Raw genomic sequence first — 17,825 nt, forward strand, 5'->3', positions numbered from 1 at the left:
TCTCATTTGAAAGAGAAAATTGTGTAGAAAATGTTCGTGGTTTTAGATTTTCAAAATTCCTCACAAATCGTTATAAATATTGGTTTAATGACTGGGGATGAAATGGGGGATTGTTACGGGAGATAGCTAGCCAGGTCCTCCCTAAAAAGAAATGATGCATTTCGGAGGGCATATATGCAAAGTGGAATTATTAAATTATAAGTGGGGTCATTTCCAACTTTGGTTTGGGTCAACGATCAACAGTCAATGGTCTTCTTTTTCGGTTGTGTTGCCGTGTTTGGTAACATGCAGGAAACAGCAATCAAGGGATCCTATTTAATTTGCTGAAATCATTTAAAGAAAGGATAACTAAAAACTTCCAACTTTAATTATATCATGGGCTATGGTGATTGCAATGCATAAGCATTTTTGTGCATTGAACTATAAATCACCGATTCAAAGTTCAAATGACCGATCTAAACTGTTTATCTTGTTCTCCATATTAATATGTGTTTGGAGACCAAATTTTATATTTTTTGAAATTTTTTTACTATTTATTAAGCCACTTTGAAAATCGCTGATCCAACGGTGCCTTTTAATTTTACTGTTACCGTTGGATCAGCGATTTTCAAAGTGGCTTAATAAATAGTAAAATTTGGTCTCCAAACAAATATTAATATGGAGAACAAGATGTACTATTTGGATCGGTCATTTGAACTTTGAATCCGGTGATTTATAGTCCAATGCACAAAAATATCTATTCATTATAATGCACCATAGCCCATCTCTCTCTCTCTCTCTCTCTCTCTCTCTCTCTCTATATATATATATATATATATATATATATATATATTTTAATGTGAGCTTTGACCAGATTAATATGGAATTAGTTGGGGGAAGTTGATACCAGTTTCTCCATTAAATGACAGGACCATTGATATTAGTTAGGTCTATAAAACAATTGTACTTTGTTTAGTTTCAATTTATTACTAAAATAACTATACATCTATTCAAAGAAAAATAAATAAATATAAAAAGAAGAGTAAAACTAGGGTGTTCTTAAACTCACCAAGGTGTTTTGTGAGCTTAATTCTAAAATATATTATATTCGTTTCAAACGACAAATTTAAACCGTTGAAATCCATCTACTTCACAAGTAATGAATTTACATACAAATATTTTAAGTTTTTGAATTATTTTAGTATAAAGTCAATTAGTTAAAATTAGAAGGTTTATAAATTAATTTTAGTGCATTCATTTTTGAACATTTTTTGACCACTTGACTTTATACAAAACTAATTCAAAATTTCAAAAAACTTTACATATAAATTCATCACTCACGAAATAAATCGGTTTCAACGGTTTAGATTTATTGTTTGAAACCAATCTAATAGGTTTTGGAGTTAAGCTTACCAAACACCTTGGTGAACTTAAGAACACCCCAGTTCTACTCTATTCTTGTTTCATTTTTCCTAAGCAAGCAATTTATTTTATTTTTTTCGGAAAAGTTGAAATTTTAAAATAAAACAACTTAATTGTAACGCAAATAAATATTTTGTCAAAAAAATAAAAGTACACACAATAAAAAAAATACACCGCAAAATTTACTATATAAATATACAAATAAAGTAGCATTATTTTATATATATTGTTGCATTTTAGATTCATTAAATACTTCACCTTTGAATAAAAAGAGAATCATTTAAAAATAGAAGTCACATAATCATGATCATTGAAAAAAAATAAGTATCCTCTTAATATATTTACAAGCTTGTTCAACCGAAACAAACTCTTTAATTATCCACTAATGAAAAACAGGGGAGGACCTAGTAAGGTCATGGGGGCCTAAATTTTGAATTTTTATGAGATCTAATCTATAGATAGATCTAGACCAACTTGGTTCCCTTTTGAAATTTTAAATTTTATTTGCTCTTTTTTAGAATGCTGGTTTGTAATTTGGATCAAAGTTAATAAATTTATTAGTAATTAGGATTAGAAGTCAGAGCATTGAAAAATTTAAATTGAAGCATTTTTTTTTATCTAGTACCAAATTAGCTAATAGGTTTGAACCCAATTAGCTATAAAAATTGATTTGCTATTTTCTTGCCCACCCTCCTTCCGACGAAAATCTTGGATCCGTCCCTAATAAAAGGGATAGTTTTGAGCTTGTGATCGACTACTATATTTTCAAAAATAAAAAATAAGGATGATAATGATGATGATGATGATAATGAGGCTATGGTAATATGTGAATATTATACAATATTATACAACAACCACTGCTATGGACTCATATATATGTTTTTAAAACCATTTAACGCGATTTTCATATGAAAATGTATGTACAAATCAAATTTTATATATTTTTTAATAGATAAAAAATCACTTGATTTGAAAATTCTGACACTTCAAAAAATAAACGATTTTCTACATATATAAAAAAACTAAAATAGTAACTTTTTGGAAATATAAAATTTAATCTACAAGTACATTTTTTATATAAAAATTATAATTTTGAACCAATTATTTAAACTTTAAAAATAAAAATGTGAATTCATAGCACGATCCGCAATGTGCAAATTACAATGGCCATACTCCAATGATAATATATTATGAGGAGGGTTCAAATGCCTCCATTTTTTGTGCCTCCATCATGCCTCCATTTTTTAAAACTTTAATAACTCAAGATTTAAAACTTAAAAGTCAAAATAAAACCGTTAGATGTGATCTATGTTATTTTCTCTATGTGCTCATAAAAAATTATCACATTTCAATTTTGTTTTTATGTGAATCAATAAGTTCAAAAATCAACGTCTAGAAATCATCCAAATTAGTGCATTTTTTACAAGCTCTTGATGACAATCAAAATAAAATTGAAATGTCATAATTTTTTACATGTGCATAGATAAAATGGTGTAGATCATATCTAACTGTTTTATTTTGATTTTTATGTTTTAAATTTTGAATTATTAAAGTTTTAAAAAATGGAGGCATGGTGGAAGCACAAAAAATGGAGGCATTTGAACCATCCTCATATATTATTGGGTTCCATCTTTAACTTTCTAGGCCCATTGGGCCACACCACTTGTTGCTGCGTATGTTGTATTTTTCATTAATTAATTATCCTAATAAAAATTGGAGATAAATATATTTTTGAAAATTAATAGAACAGTTCATTCAATTTTCTTTAGCTAACTTCGATTCATCTCCTCAATTTCAAAACTCGGGGACATTGTACTTATGGACATGTTTTCTTTAAAATGTTAAAATTACTTTCACATTAAATATATTTTTGGTGCTTAATTAGTAGCTAAGAGAGACATGTACCGATTAATTGTTCAATTTCCTTTTGTATTATAGATGGTGATGTTGATTTTTTTGCTTCATGCTTTAAATTTAAATTTGTTTTTGTACTCTGTGCCTTGTGTAAAAGAATAAAATGAATAACATAAGAAAATATATCTCATCTTTATGTAAAAAAGAGAATCAGAATTATTTTTTATTCCTCAACTTTATATCTCTATCAACCATGACTTAAAAAAGGACATTAACAGCAGCAGCATTCTTTGAAAACTTTTAATTTTCTTTTTGCGAAGGAATTTCCCTTTAAGCATTAGATATACGCATGACATTTTCTAAAACTAATTAATGCTCATCAGCAATATAATTAGCATGTTTCACCATTCAATGCTCATTTTCTAAACCAGAATCGGCAGGGGCGGATTCAAGATTTTCGTCATGACAAAAAAATATCGAATCGGGTTTAAATAACTAATCGGATTTAAATCTATTAACTAATTAATTGGGTACTCCATAAAAAAAAAAGCTTTGACTTATATTTTCCAATGCTTTGACTTGTAATTTCTTATGCTTTAACTTATAATTCTAATTAGCAATGATAATTCAACAAATTTATTTTGATTTTAACACTAATATTTAACCCGAATTACAAATCAAATATCTAGAGGAGGAACAAAAATTTTTCCAAGAGGAGACAAAGTCGATAGATCACCACTAAAACTCAAAATTCAGAGGAGCGGCTACCCCTCCTGTTACATGCTGGGTCCGCCCCCGAGAATCGGTACCCACTCTTCGCACTGGGACTGTTTCTTACACAAGGAAAAATTGTCAATAAAACATATGGAAGAAAAATCCCTTTCTTGAGGGGGGTTGTCTCGATGATGAAATTATTATTTTTTTTGTTTATTGTTTATTTTTACTGATTTGTTTTCATTTTTGGAGTCTTGTTTCCATTACAACAACTGGTATTTTCATGAGACAAAGGGGTCACAGTAGTGGCCACAAGTCTGCCATAATCTATGATGACTGCAAATATGCTATTATCAGCATCCATCGTAGATCACAAAATCAAACCATTTATATCACATTAAAATATTCTTTATGTGAAATCAAGGTATAATCTGAGGCACTTGTATGGCATCACGGCTGCCAGGGACGGATTCAGAATTTTCATCAGAGAGGAGCAAAAAAATATCGAATCGGGTTTAAATAGCTAATTGAATTTAAACCCATTAACTAATTAGGTACTCGATAAAAAACAATGCTTTAACTTATACTTGCAATTTCTGATTCTCTAATCTATAATTCAAGAAATTTATTTTCATTTTAATCCTAAATTTAATCTGAATTACAAATTAAACATTCAGAGGGAGGCAAAAAAAATTTCGGAGGAGACAAAGTCGATTGGAACATCCCGATCACTACTAAAATTCAAAATCCAGGTTCCGGATATACATGGGTCCGCCCCTGACAGCTGCAGATAGCTTAGAGGTAAATGCTGCAAACTCCTCCTTCCTGAGGGATCTTGCACTACTACCTTTCTTTGCATGCTCGGTACAAAGGGAGAACATATACTGGAAATGAACTTCAGATGGCATGTTCACCTGTGCTTCCACATATAAAATGATGCACAACACGGGAATACAGTTGGCATATCATAGAGCACTATGGAACTTCAAGGTTCTAACGAAGGTGAAGATTTTTGCACGGCTTTTACTCATAGGGCAAAATTCTCACACAACAAGTGCTACACATGAGAGGTTGCTCAGTAGCTCTGAGGCGCTTCTTTTGCAGGAGCACGAACATGGAGATGCGAGACCATATTATGTGGGAATGCACTTGCGCTCATTGGCGGACTCAAATGAGTTCAGAGGTAGACACTTGTCTACCCCTGGATTCGAAAAAAAAAAACATTAAATTCAATGTTATTTCATACCTGTGCCTACCCCTAAATCTCTACTAATGCTTACCCCTAGATTTAATTTACGGTTTAGTAAAAGAAAATTGCGTAGAAAAGAAAGTCAGTTCAAACTGATTCGTGTAAAAAAAAAGACAGTCTGATTCACTACTCCACTTACAATAATCGTTGATTAGTCAGGAGAAAAAAAATGTTAATTACTAAGGATATAAATATGTACCATGAGTTGGATCACTTGTCGTGTCTTACCGTGACCAAATTTGAAACAATAGTCATGGCATGTGAATGGTCAGAACCAGTGTTATAAAAAACGTCCGTTTAGACCGATTAATTGACCGATTAGTCGTTGGCGGTGACTAAACCGTCACGAAATTTTCCGACTAATCGGCCGATTATTTCTGATTATAGACCATTATTTCCGATTAATCGCTTGGCGGTACCCTATTTGTCCGACGACCGCATACCGTTATTTACAACACTAGTCAAAACACATTAATTACACCGTGATCACACGTGATGTGTTCAAATTCTCGAAAGATGGTCATGACACAGGACACGCGAGTCACATCAAGTAAACGTCACGCGTGCTGTGATGGAACCGTGTCGTGTCGTGACATATCCAGTCATGCCGTGATTTTTTTAGATTCCTATCCACTACTCCGCTTTGATTCGTCAGAAAAAATTGTACTCTTGTCAATATTTTGTGCTTATCCCTGATCAAAATCCTAGATCCACCCCTGCTTACACCTTAAGATTCTGGCGTGGCCTGTGGGCATAGCTCAACCTACAGGTCAGACACAAGAACAGCATTGCAGAAGCATTAATACAGGGAAGGAGACCCTTGGCGAGAGAAGCAAGGAGACTATGGGATATGGCATGGACCCTTTGAAAGAATAGAAATAGAAGATCCTTCTCAGGAACAACCGCCTCTGGAGAGGGGGTTGTTGGGCTTTGCGAGTGCTTACTATGCACTTCTAGCAACAATATTTAACAAATAGGGGTCAAATTGGGATTTGTAATTATGTTAATCTTATAAATAACTTTCTTTTACAATCAATATATCTGTTAGCGGCATTTGTCGTCAACCTTAAAAAAAAGAAATCAAGGTATAATCTAATCCGTCTGATTCAAACATCTTTTATATACAATAGCATAACGTTGTCATCATAAATTCATAATAGTGGTTTCAGTGGGTGAGGCGTACTTCAACCACCTGTATTTTATTTTTCTTGACATCCCTCTGCTTTTCAATGAAAAGGGTTAAGCAGAACTATTCCCAACCTGCCGACCAACATATAGATACTTCTATACGGCGCAAATCAACTTTGAGATTCCAAGTTTGCATTTTAAAATCAAGAAACGACACCTCAAATATGAAATGGTTGGTCGAGGTCATAAAAAGAAGCCTACTGGCAAGCAAGCAAGCCGAATGTAATTTGGAAACATCAGAGCAATTGAAGAATTGCTTCCTGTGAGATGTACTTTATATTAACTTTCAAAACGCTCACTTATTGTAAAGTTGGGTTAAAATATATCATTAGTTTTACGATCTATTATGTTTCACATCATTTTGTTTCAACATCCGAACAGTCAGATCCGAACTGCTCAACATGTTCTCCATATTAAAATTTGCTTGTAAACCAAATTTTATATTTTTTAGAAATTATTTACTATTTTTTATATAGGTACAAAATCACCTATCATTTTGTATCTATCTAAAATAATAGTATAAAGTTCCAAAAAAAAAAATATAAAATTAAGTCCCCAAGCATATTTTTAATATGAAGATTACGTTGAGCAGCTAGGATCAACTCCTCGAACTTTGAAAGTGGACATAAGAATGTGAAACATGATTGGAGCGCAAAACCAAAGATGCATTTTAACCCTACTCTACCTTGTAATGACTTAGAAAAGTACAAAGAAAGTTCTATATCAAACTCTGTAATATAGTTAAATTATTGGACGAATATAATAGTTATTATTGCACCGGGTCAAAAACTAACAGGATTTCTCAGATCTCCCATGCCAGCCAAAGACACGTACAGTCATCCAACTGCAAAATTGAAAAGCTGAAGGGCTAATCTGTGAAATTAACCCAGATTTGCCAAAGGGTGTGTACAGATTTCTTTTTCCTCTCCAATTAAAAAAAAAAAAAAAAAAACATGACATTGCAGATGCAGCCTTATGCGGTAGCTGCCAATGGGACAGATCTGTAACATGCACGCTTGGCAGCACGTACAATATCTTCAACCTAAAAATTCCACAAAAAATAAATAAACGTTAAGTTACAGAAAAAAACCTCCCTTTCAGATGTTTTACACTTTAGGATATAATACTCAAAGCAGAGATGAATGCTGGATTGGTATTATTTGGTTGTGTTAACAGGTGTTGGTATGTACTAGAGTTTTGTTTCTGTTCTTTTAGTGCTCCTTTAGGTGATCAGAGTGCTCAGTCTGAGGAAATTGAGATTTGAGACCTCAAAATATTAAATTCAGAGCTATTGAAGTCTAATCCAGATTGGGTAGCACAACTGAGGTTTCTATGGAGCTCAATCAGGTTAAAATCAGACTTGGTTAAATAAATGATGAGCTAGCTCAGTAAGCGGGGGTTCAAATGTGAAACCAAGGATTAGATCCTTAATTTGAGGCCTAATTATATTGCGTAACAATAATTCCCTTGCATTGTCAATATTTGCATTACTAGAGAACTGATACAATACCCAACCTGCCATTGACTTACTGCACACATAAGACGCAGCACCTAAAAGTACAAATCCTAGGGCCTACCTCGTAGACATGAACCTAATTCCTCCCACTTGTATCCAACAGTGAGTACCATATCTAAAATTTTTATTTATTTTTTTGTTTATTTAATCATCTGTATTTTGGTTGGGAGTAAGGCAGAAAAGTAGTACCTGAGGCACAGCCAATCGCTCTAGGTTAGGGGCATATGGCATGGGGACGTCAGCTCCACAAATTCTCTCTACTGGTGCATCAAGATACTCAAAGCTTTCTTCTACCACTGACATGCTGTTTTCAGAGAGTGGACCATGTTAGAAAGAGACAAAAAAGAGTGGGTGTATGAGACAGCAACAGTTCCTATCAAAAACACTTGTAGGATATGTACAATATTCAACCAATAGCCTAAAACAGGTTTTGACTACCAGCCTGAGTGGTGGTACCAGAATCAGCTGGTCATAAACCATTGCTGACAATTATTTGAGTATTAGCATCTGTACTATCCCTGATACTTTCGTCTTTATTTTATTTTATTTATTTATTGTGTTCGTAACTAAGCAATGATCAACAATACAAAAATTAATCAGTAGCAAAATTAGCGATGGTAATCCACTAATTCTTTGTTGTGTGCATGGTTTGGGGGGGGGGGGGGAGAGAGAGACCAGATCTCAGCACCAACACCATGCTGGGGGAAACCTTCTTCGACAGTGACTAGGCGGTTGGTCTTTCTAACAGATGCGTTTATCGTAGCCCGATCCAATGGCCGAATTGACCTCAGGTTTATGACCTACAATATTTCACACTTTTTGTTAATGGCCTACAAAACATTAAGTTTGCTCCATTTGTTTTGAAATATTACCCTACAAACATTTCTGTAGTTATTCTTTTTGTGAATCAATAAGGAAGCAACTTAATTTGTGCATCTCATCAAAAGAGGTGGAGCAAAAGTATTGCAATATTTGTACTGTAATGAAAGGAACTCTCAATTTTCAGGGCCACCATGGTTGCCTGAAAGTCTCAGAGAGAAGTTTTGTTATGAAAACACCATCTCCCTTATCAAGGCCTAGAAGATACTTTTCCTTTTTCCTAAGTATGGAAAAGGGAAAGGAGATGCATCTGATTTTTAAAAGACAAATGTTTTGCATCTCCAATAATACTCATCTATGATTCATAGGCAGATATTTAATAGTAAGTTGACATTTCACTAGGTGAGGGTTGCAAATGAATTGCATCATGATTTGGAAGGTTAACACATCTACTTTGGACTTCATTAGGTCTATGTTGATGCTTGACACTCAGCACTAATACACTTGTGACTTAACAAACAGATCTTCAAAATAAGTTATTACCTCAGCACTTATACCTTCCTTGGACAGTATTTCTGCAGCCTGAGGAAAAAAAAAAGTTACAAATATTACAAAAAAAGAGTGCGTTACATGGCCAACCATGTAATGATTTAAGAGAATAAAAATAGTGATAAAAGAATTAAGATGAACAATGTTTATGTCAGTCAAATGACATTATATTCAATACACCTTAAGGGCATAGCCAACCATCTTAGAGAAGGCCGTGATAGTGACATCTTTTCCTTCTTGCTCAATCTGCAATTAAAAAAATACTTTATTAAAAGATACCTGAGTTTCCATTCAACAAATATATTTGATCCTATGGCATAATTAACTAAAGTAAACTTAACCTCAATAATCCTCAAATTTAATACAGCTTCCCTCAAACAAATATTATACTCAACTAGCCTCAACTTTCAGGCGAAGAACAGAATAGGGATTTTGCTAGTGCATACTGTTTTATGCTAGTGGTGCTTTTCACCAATTAGTGGAAACTGTAATATTTAGTTATTTAGTTATTGAGCTAGGTAGCTACGCTGTAGCTTGTACATAGAGTGTAAAAACCTTTTTTAATCAATAAAATCGTCAATGGGCACTGTGCCCACTGACCTTAAAAAAAAAAAATAGACTCAAGTTTGTGTAATCCATCCTCAAGACTCACTTAACCATTATTTTAATTCAACATTGCAGAAGGCTTATCACAAATGGAACCTTAGAACAAGTGTATGTGTGGGTGTGTGTGTGTGTGAGAGAGAGACCTTGGCTTTGCCGATAGGGAGACAGAAGCTAGAATCAAGCACCTCAGCAGAGACCGGGAAAGACTCTCCATATCTAATCAACAAAACAAATAACAAAATCATTTGAACAACCAATATTGTAACAAATATTCAATTATAAGAACTGACATTTTACATATTAGCAGAGAACGCTAAAATGTTACACAAGGTACCGGTTTCAAAGTATTAACATTGTGACCCTGAATGTTGAGCCTACAATGCCATTATATATTGACAATTGCTTAGTAAATTCATGTTGAAAATTATAAAATCATGACAAGCCACGGGAAACTAGTAACACAAACAATCTTATCTTTCAGAGCCATTTACAAAATAACCCATTAACTTAATAAAAGTTCTGTAGAAAAAATAACAAGTAAAATAGTAAAGCATACAAGAGTTCGTTCTCAAGGAAAACAACAGGGTCAGGGTCACGAATAGCAGCCTTGAGCAAGCCACGGGCATCTTCGGAAGAGTAGGGACAGAGAACCTTTAGCCCAGGTACATGTGCGTACCAAGCTGCATAACACTGCACACCAAAAAGCATCACCATACTATTATAAACCATATTTATGCATAACTTTTTGCTAACAATTTTGGCCGTGTACATGGATTATAAACCATACTTATGCATAATTTTGCTATTAATTTTGGCTTTGTACATAGGATTTTGATTCTGGCCCCTCTAGCAACATTTCATTGGTAGATTCAGTACCTTACAGGAGCAGCACGATCATTATAATGGACAATCGTGATCCTCAGAATCTATTTTTGACATGATCAGTTTCGATCAAACATCTTGACCAATATTGTAAAAAATGTTAGAGAGAGAGAGAGACCTGAGAGTGCTGAGCACCAACACCAGCAGCTGCACCGTTCGGGCCACGGAAAACCATGGGAACTGATAATTGACCAGCAGACATGTAGTTTGACTTTGCCGCTGAATTTATTATGTGATCAATGGCCTAGACAGAGAGAGACAAGAGTGCTTGCTTAAAGATCTGACAATAATTATAGATAAAATTTACCAACAAAAAGATGCTGGTAGGTTCTAGGATTCGTAGCAACACCAGCTGTGCCCACACCCCACGAACTGTAAGGCATATTTGCTTCATCCATTACTCATTATCACACTACTTGTGCTTTAAGATATATGATTTTATTTCTATATTGCAATAGCTAGTAAAAATTGACTCATGAGCTTTCAGACCAATACAGGTCAGCTAAGATTTTGAACACCCATTAATGAACTCGAGACTTTTTATTTTCAGAAAACCAGTACCTGCATGGAGAAATTGAAGGTCATGAACTCTACAACTGGTTTGAGACCATGGTACGCTGCACCAACTCCTATTCCTGCAAATCCAGCCTGCATTCAAATTTTAAGAAAAAATTAAATCAATGACTCATGGTATCAATGATATAATGTTCAGAAATAGTTTTCAAAGAGTTGTCTGTACAACAACGACAACAACAATAACCAATCCTTTAGTCGCAAACCTCATAGAATTGTCTGTAAGTTTAAAAATTTGAATTAACGACTCAATGGTATTAAATATGTCATGTTCAGAATTTTTTTTGACAGAGTTGTTTGTAAGTTTCAGGCAATAAAGGAATTTGTTTTAATTCAGAAGACAATTGAACTGGTAAAGACAAATATAAATTCTGTGGATTGGTAACGAGCATAAGACGTGATACCCGCCACAAAAACTATACAGAAATGCTGAGGTGATTCACGTAATATTATGAAAGGTTAAACATAATTTCAAAGAAAATTAATCGAGCGAAGCATCGTTACCTCTGTGATAGGGGTGTCAAGAACTCTCTCAGGGCCGTACTTCTCAAGCAAACCCTTTGTAATCTGTAAATTACGTAAAAAAGCAAGTTCAATTTATCACAACATCACAAGCATATAAACCAAAAAAGGTTATCAAGTTGGTGAAAATATTACTTACTTTGTATGCACCTTGGTACTCGCCTACCTACAAAACCAAGAGAAGAAAAAATCAATCAAAGAAAAAGTACCCCAAGAAGCACACTGTATCAATTTTTGTTTCTTTTCTAATCCTATTTCTAAACTACCTCTTCGCCCATGATAAAAACTTTTGGATCGGCTGACATCTCTTCATCTAGTGCTGAATTGAGAGCCTCCCTCACCATCATCTATAACATATAAAACAAAAGTCAGACTAAAATGGCCTCACTTCCCTATCAATAAACTTTAATTTAAACTTGGCCCAACTACACTACACCTCCATTGACCCTCAAGTATGTGACAGTTATGTAAAATGAGATTTAATCAAACCAAAATTTCTTGTTCAATTATACAGTTGTTAGGCCTCTGGTTAAGTAGCCTTCCCAGATGCTATTCCTGGTCACACTTTGCTGTTTAATTTCTAAAGAACAAAAAAAAGTTGCAAAAGAATCTAAAACAAAAAACTAGGGGTAGCTGATTGTTTCTCACTTCCTTGTCAAATTCACTATTTCTGTTTCTTTTTTGTTCCTCATTCAACCAACTTGAGCACATTTTTATTCTAAGTCAAAACCAAAATTGAGCACTTAACAAATATTCAGTTTGGAATTGGTTCTTATTCAGCACTTAACAATTGACAAGCAAACAAAAAGAACCAGAGGGAAAGAGTGGATTGAAAGGAGCAGTGAGAGACCTCCTTAGTTGAGCCAGACAAAAATCTTGGCAAAACTGAAGTGATAGGAGAGATTCTTCGCGACACCTGGTCTCCAATCTGAAAAATGTAAACACACAAAATATTAAATTAAAATCCAAGCGTAATAATTTTTTTAGAAAACATCAGAAACTGTCGCTCTACTTTTGCTCTAATAATGATTCCATTACCAGTGTCGGCAAATTTCCAGATCCGAGCTTCTTTCTCGCAAGGCCTAGCATTTTTCCTGAAACGGATACAAAAAAGAACTACAGATGAAAATCAAACGAAAATTGATCTTGTTTTTAGTTTGTGTTACAAATCTAGAAGAAAAATTCAGCTCCTCGCAATAGAAATGTTAGACAAAAACCTAGCTGGTGATTTAGTTCCAAATTCAAACTAAACTAGCAGTTTCCAGCTAAAAAAATTCACAAAAAGTTCAAAGAAATTGAAAAATTCAGTTAAATAATATTTCTTATAACAATGAAAGCGAAAGGAAGTAGGTGCCGATCAGATAGAAGTTGGATTAGAAGACAAACCCTAGACAACAACTAAATATAGAGAACTGAGAGAGAAGATCTACAAAATACCTGATTTTAAATGGAAGAAGAAATCACAGAGACAATTTGGTCTGAGAGAGAGAGAGAGTTCAGACGCCCCTTTGCAGGAGAAAAGAGACGAACAAAATAGAAAATTGGCTACCGATATTTTTTCCGTGCGTCTTATTTGGCAGACGACCTCGAATCCCCATCCTCTGCATTACCGTAATATTTTTGAGTTAATTAATGACCGTACGATCAGAATTCGGGCCAATCCGGCCACGTCTATAATGCGTGGAGTTCTTTAATATTTGTGTGGATTTAAATTGCACGGTCTTGATCTTACCTCAAAATATAAGTTAATGCAGAGTATACGAATATGACAGCCTCCTGAGTCCTGATAATAAAAAACTAAGAAATTCTTTTTATTAGTTTATTTGATAAAGACATAAATAAATAAATAAAAGATTTCGTTAATTTTACTACGAAAATATATATGAATGAGAATTATTTTGAATGTTTTACTCTGTAGATTAATTAATAAATATTAAATATATATGAGGTTTATTTATTTATATAGTATTTATGAGTTAGGTTAATATGCTTAATATATTCTAATTCAAAAATATAACTAACGAATGAATATTTTATATGATAATTCTTTAAATAATCAGACTGAAAAGTTTTCCAGTCTACACTAAATACTTTTGTCTTAGAGTCTTAGACAAAAACTATTTTGCCACAACCGCTCGAATTCACATCCTCTTACCGGACTGAGTACAATTGAATTCAAAATTATTCTTTCTAACTGAGTACGAATCTCAAAGCACAAATAATACTGCTCCCTCAGTCATTCTAAGCAAGAATCGACTGAAATTAAATCTGGACCGTTCTTTTCAATTGTGTTGAGTCAGGTACCTGGGAGGATTGTATGTGCAATACCTGGGAGGGGGAAAGTATCATGTGCGAAGTTTTTCCGTGCGGAGCTGTGCGGCGCTTTTAATCTGGTCCGTTCGTTTCGAATCGGACGGACCAAATCAGATTTTGCCCAAATTTTAAAAAAACTCAAAATTTGGTGAATCCTTAATCCAGTCTGTCCGATCCGAAACGAACGGACCAGATTAAAAGCGCCGCACAGCTCCGCATGAAAAAACTCCGCAGAGAATAGCGTTTTCCTGGGAGGATTGAAAGTCTGACTCTTCTCTTAATTTTACTCGTGATTTTATTGTAAATTATATTTTTTGATTCTATGCTCATAAAAACATGTCTCATCAAATTTGTTGTCGAACAAACCTCCATCGTTTTTTTCCTACAAAATTCATTTATACATCCTTACAAAAACACATGTTTTATTAAATGTCACATCAAGTTTGTTTTCCTTCTCTCTTAAGTTTCAACGATCCAATAATCTTTGGAATAATATTCTCGACAAAGTTGTCAAATATTAATTTAGTTTTGCTTTTTTAAGATGGCCAGCAATGACCGAATAAAGAATTATGAAGACGTTGTACTAAGACATTTTTTTTTCTCTTCTGTTTTTCATATCCCAAATAAGTTAGAAACCACAAATATAAAAAAATTAAAGTGTGTCTAAATGTTCTCCATTCAACTCATTCAGATCCATTCTCTGATTGTTATGTTATTTAGAGGGTCGATTCAGTGAGAGATAACGAAGTCAATTGACTCTCATTTATTTTTAAAATTTTGTTCTTAGACAATTTATTTATATAGTTTAGAGTAAAATATTATGTGTATTATAAAATCGACCTATATATTGTTTGTCACGACTCCCTTATTATTTATATTAACAGACAATGAACTTACACGTACGTTAACGCCTATGCATTATGTGGACGCAGAGGCGGAGCTACATTCAAGGAACGAGGGTCAATTGACCCCATTTATTTTGAATATTTTCTGTACTTGCACACAATTTTCTATATACTATAGGATAAAATGCTATGAATACAGTAATATTGACTCTCATTCGCAGTATGAAAATTTTATATAACTGATCTCCTTTCATATTTGATCCCCATAACTTGAAAATCTGACTCTGCCCCTGCGTAAACGTCTACGCATTCAATCCATGCTAGCATTGCATTGTCCAAAACTCACATGAGTATTTGTTCCTTCAATGCAAGATGTTTATATCTGTACACTCATTTATACTTTCAATGTTGGATGTTTATAATAACAAGTATGGTTCCATCCACTTAAAAAAATAATAATAATAAATAAATCATTTGCCCACGACCCACATGAGATACACACGCTCAATTTTCGTTCACACCAAGAGTAGGTGCCTATGTTAATTTAGTTGCACTCGGATGTTTATTTTTTTTGTACTGAAAACCTTTACAGCTTCTTCTGCAAAATCGTTCACACCAATAATTTTACTACTTGATTTGATACTAAAATAACTTGAAAATATAAAAAAAAATACATGTAAATGCATCACTCATAAAGTAAATCAGTTTGAACGGTTTGGATTAATCGTTTGAAGTCTATTTAATCAATTTTGAAGTTAGTGTCATATGACACCGATGTTATACTAGCCGGACTCCTGATTAAGATTAGTATAGTTATGTTTTTTTTTATATATAGAAGATGTTTATTGTATTGATATTAATGTTTTGTATTATTATGTTGTGTTTGTTTGATTAATTATATGCTTGTGCTTATTTAAATTGTGTTTATTTTATTATATTACTATTTTTTACTTGTTTAGTTAAAAAAAATTGTGCAAGTAAAATATAGATATCACATATAGATTTTATACAGATATCAAATAGACATCACGTAATATATATCATATAAATATAATAATTATTACAAATCAAATATTAAACGGAACATATATTAATTTGGAGAAGATAATGAAGGAACTTTGTGTGCTCTAGATTTTGAGAATAAAAATTGAAGTCAGTGATTTTTCTTTCCCACAAAAAACAACATACCAAATAGGAAAAGAGTTCTTGAGATTTTGAGAATGGGTAGGAGCGCATCTAAGGCTTGGTCAAATGTGACTAAGTCACAATTTAAAATTTTTAATTATACGTATAGGAATTTAATTGAATTTTTTCTTGAGTTCAAATTCCACTCAGCACAATTGTGCATTTTAATTTTCAGTAACCTCTATCAAAATATTCTAGTTCCATCCCTGAGAATAGATATTATAACCAAACTTCCAAACAATATATTGATAAAGTTACCTATAAAGTCATTTTTTATGAAATCCCAAGAGAAATGTTGTTACTGAAAAGAGCAAAAATAGATTAATAGTGGCCGGCCATACAAGAGTGAAATGGTGGTCATACAATGTACAAGGACGAATGTGTAAATATTGACATATTAATCACATTCATTGCATATGATAATGAGAAGGGTAATTTGGTCTATTTACACCTGGGTTTGCTCTAACTTTCAATCTATTTAAAGAGAAAAAAGTGATCTCCCCACATCCATTTCTCTCCTCTTTTGAGATTTCTTAATGATGGCTACACAAAAAAGAGCAAAAATGATCTCCCTCATATCTTGCACTAAATGTTGATTTATTAATTAGGTTAACAATTTAATTTAGAGATTAATTTTGAAGCCTACTAAGAGGTTAATAACTTTACGCATGGCATAAATTAGTGGATCTCTAGCAAGATCTTAAACTAATTCTTGTTTAGTTCAAGGTGAACACTTAGAAACGACAGTGTGAAAGTTTTCAGGAGATCTAGAGAAAGTCAAATTGACATTTGACTAGATATAAATCTTAAGTCTTGATTTAGATGTACTTGCATAAATATAGGTTAATGCTTTCAGTTTTGTATGCAAAATGTTTAATTAAATACTTGAGTAGAGTTAGCATACAAGAGACGATCCGTTTTTGATGATTATAAGACATAATTTTTTTTGTATATAACATTCAATTCATATCCTATGAAATGTTGATGGGATTTCATGATGCTTAGAGGTGTGAAAAAAATAATTATCCTTCTTAATCGTCTAAAACATATTATCTTTTTTTATGCTAATTCTACTCAAGTATTTAATCAAACATTTTGAATACAAAACTAAAAACATTAATATACATTTATTCAAATACATCTAAATCAAGATTTATATCTCATATCTTGCGTCAAATGTCAATTAGACAGTTAGAGAAAGTTGATTTTCTTTAGATCTCTTGGAAGCTTTCACACCATCTCCTCTAACACCTTGTTTGGATGGAGAGTAGAGGAAGGGAGGGAATGGAAAGAAAATAAAACTTTATGTCGAATTATGTTTGGTTGATAAAATTATGTCGGAGGTGAAGGGTACAGGAGGTGAAAGGTTTAACCTTGTATCATTGTAATTAATAGAATCGGTTTTCCTCCCAATTTGGAGTGTAATGGATGGAAAGAAATTTTGTTGCAAATATTTTAAAAAAAATATCACAAATGTCCAACTCTATATCTTACCATTATAATTCTCATACAAAGTTTTTCATCACAAACCTACAACAGCCACCAAATTTCTCGTTAACCTTCTAAATTTTAATCAACCAAACAAAAAATAAGATGGAAAGGAAAGTTA

General features: G+C 33.0%; 1 protein-coding gene across 2 annotated transcripts; it reads right to left on the bottom strand.

Annotated features, from left to right (window-relative positions):
* Positions 1-7,122: 7,122 nt before the first annotated feature.
* On the bottom strand, positions 7,123-13,477 carry MAB1 (Transketolase family protein). Of its 2 annotated transcripts, XM_078319804.1 has the most exons (15): positions 13,311-13,477; positions 12,912-12,967; positions 12,724-12,801; positions 12,140-12,220; positions 12,013-12,039; positions 11,856-11,918; positions 11,340-11,426; positions 10,897-11,022; positions 10,453-10,586; positions 10,040-10,112; positions 9,471-9,536; positions 9,285-9,323; positions 8,598-8,722; positions 8,112-8,226; positions 7,123-7,448 (listed from the first exon to the last, which is right to left on the bottom strand). In XM_078319804.1, exons 2-15 carry the CDS (start codon positions 12,960-12,962, stop codon positions 7,380-7,382), a joined length of 1,134 nt encoding a protein of 377 aa, XP_078175930.1. In that variant the 5' UTR covers positions 12,963-12,967; positions 13,311-13,477; the 3' UTR covers positions 7,123-7,379. The 2 variants fall into 2 exon arrangements, with proteins under 2 accessions (XP_078175930.1, XP_078175931.1); XM_078319805.1 differs by lacking the exons at positions 12,912-12,967; positions 13,311-13,477 and having other exon boundaries at positions 12,686-12,791.
* Positions 13,478-17,825: the final 4,348 nt, after the last annotated feature.

Source organism: Carex rostrata, chromosome 18, assembly GCF_964058835.1.
Source record: "Carex rostrata chromosome 18, lpCarRost1.2, whole genome shotgun sequence".
Taxonomy (NCBI): domain Eukaryota; kingdom Viridiplantae; phylum Streptophyta; class Magnoliopsida; order Poales; family Cyperaceae; genus Carex; species Carex rostrata.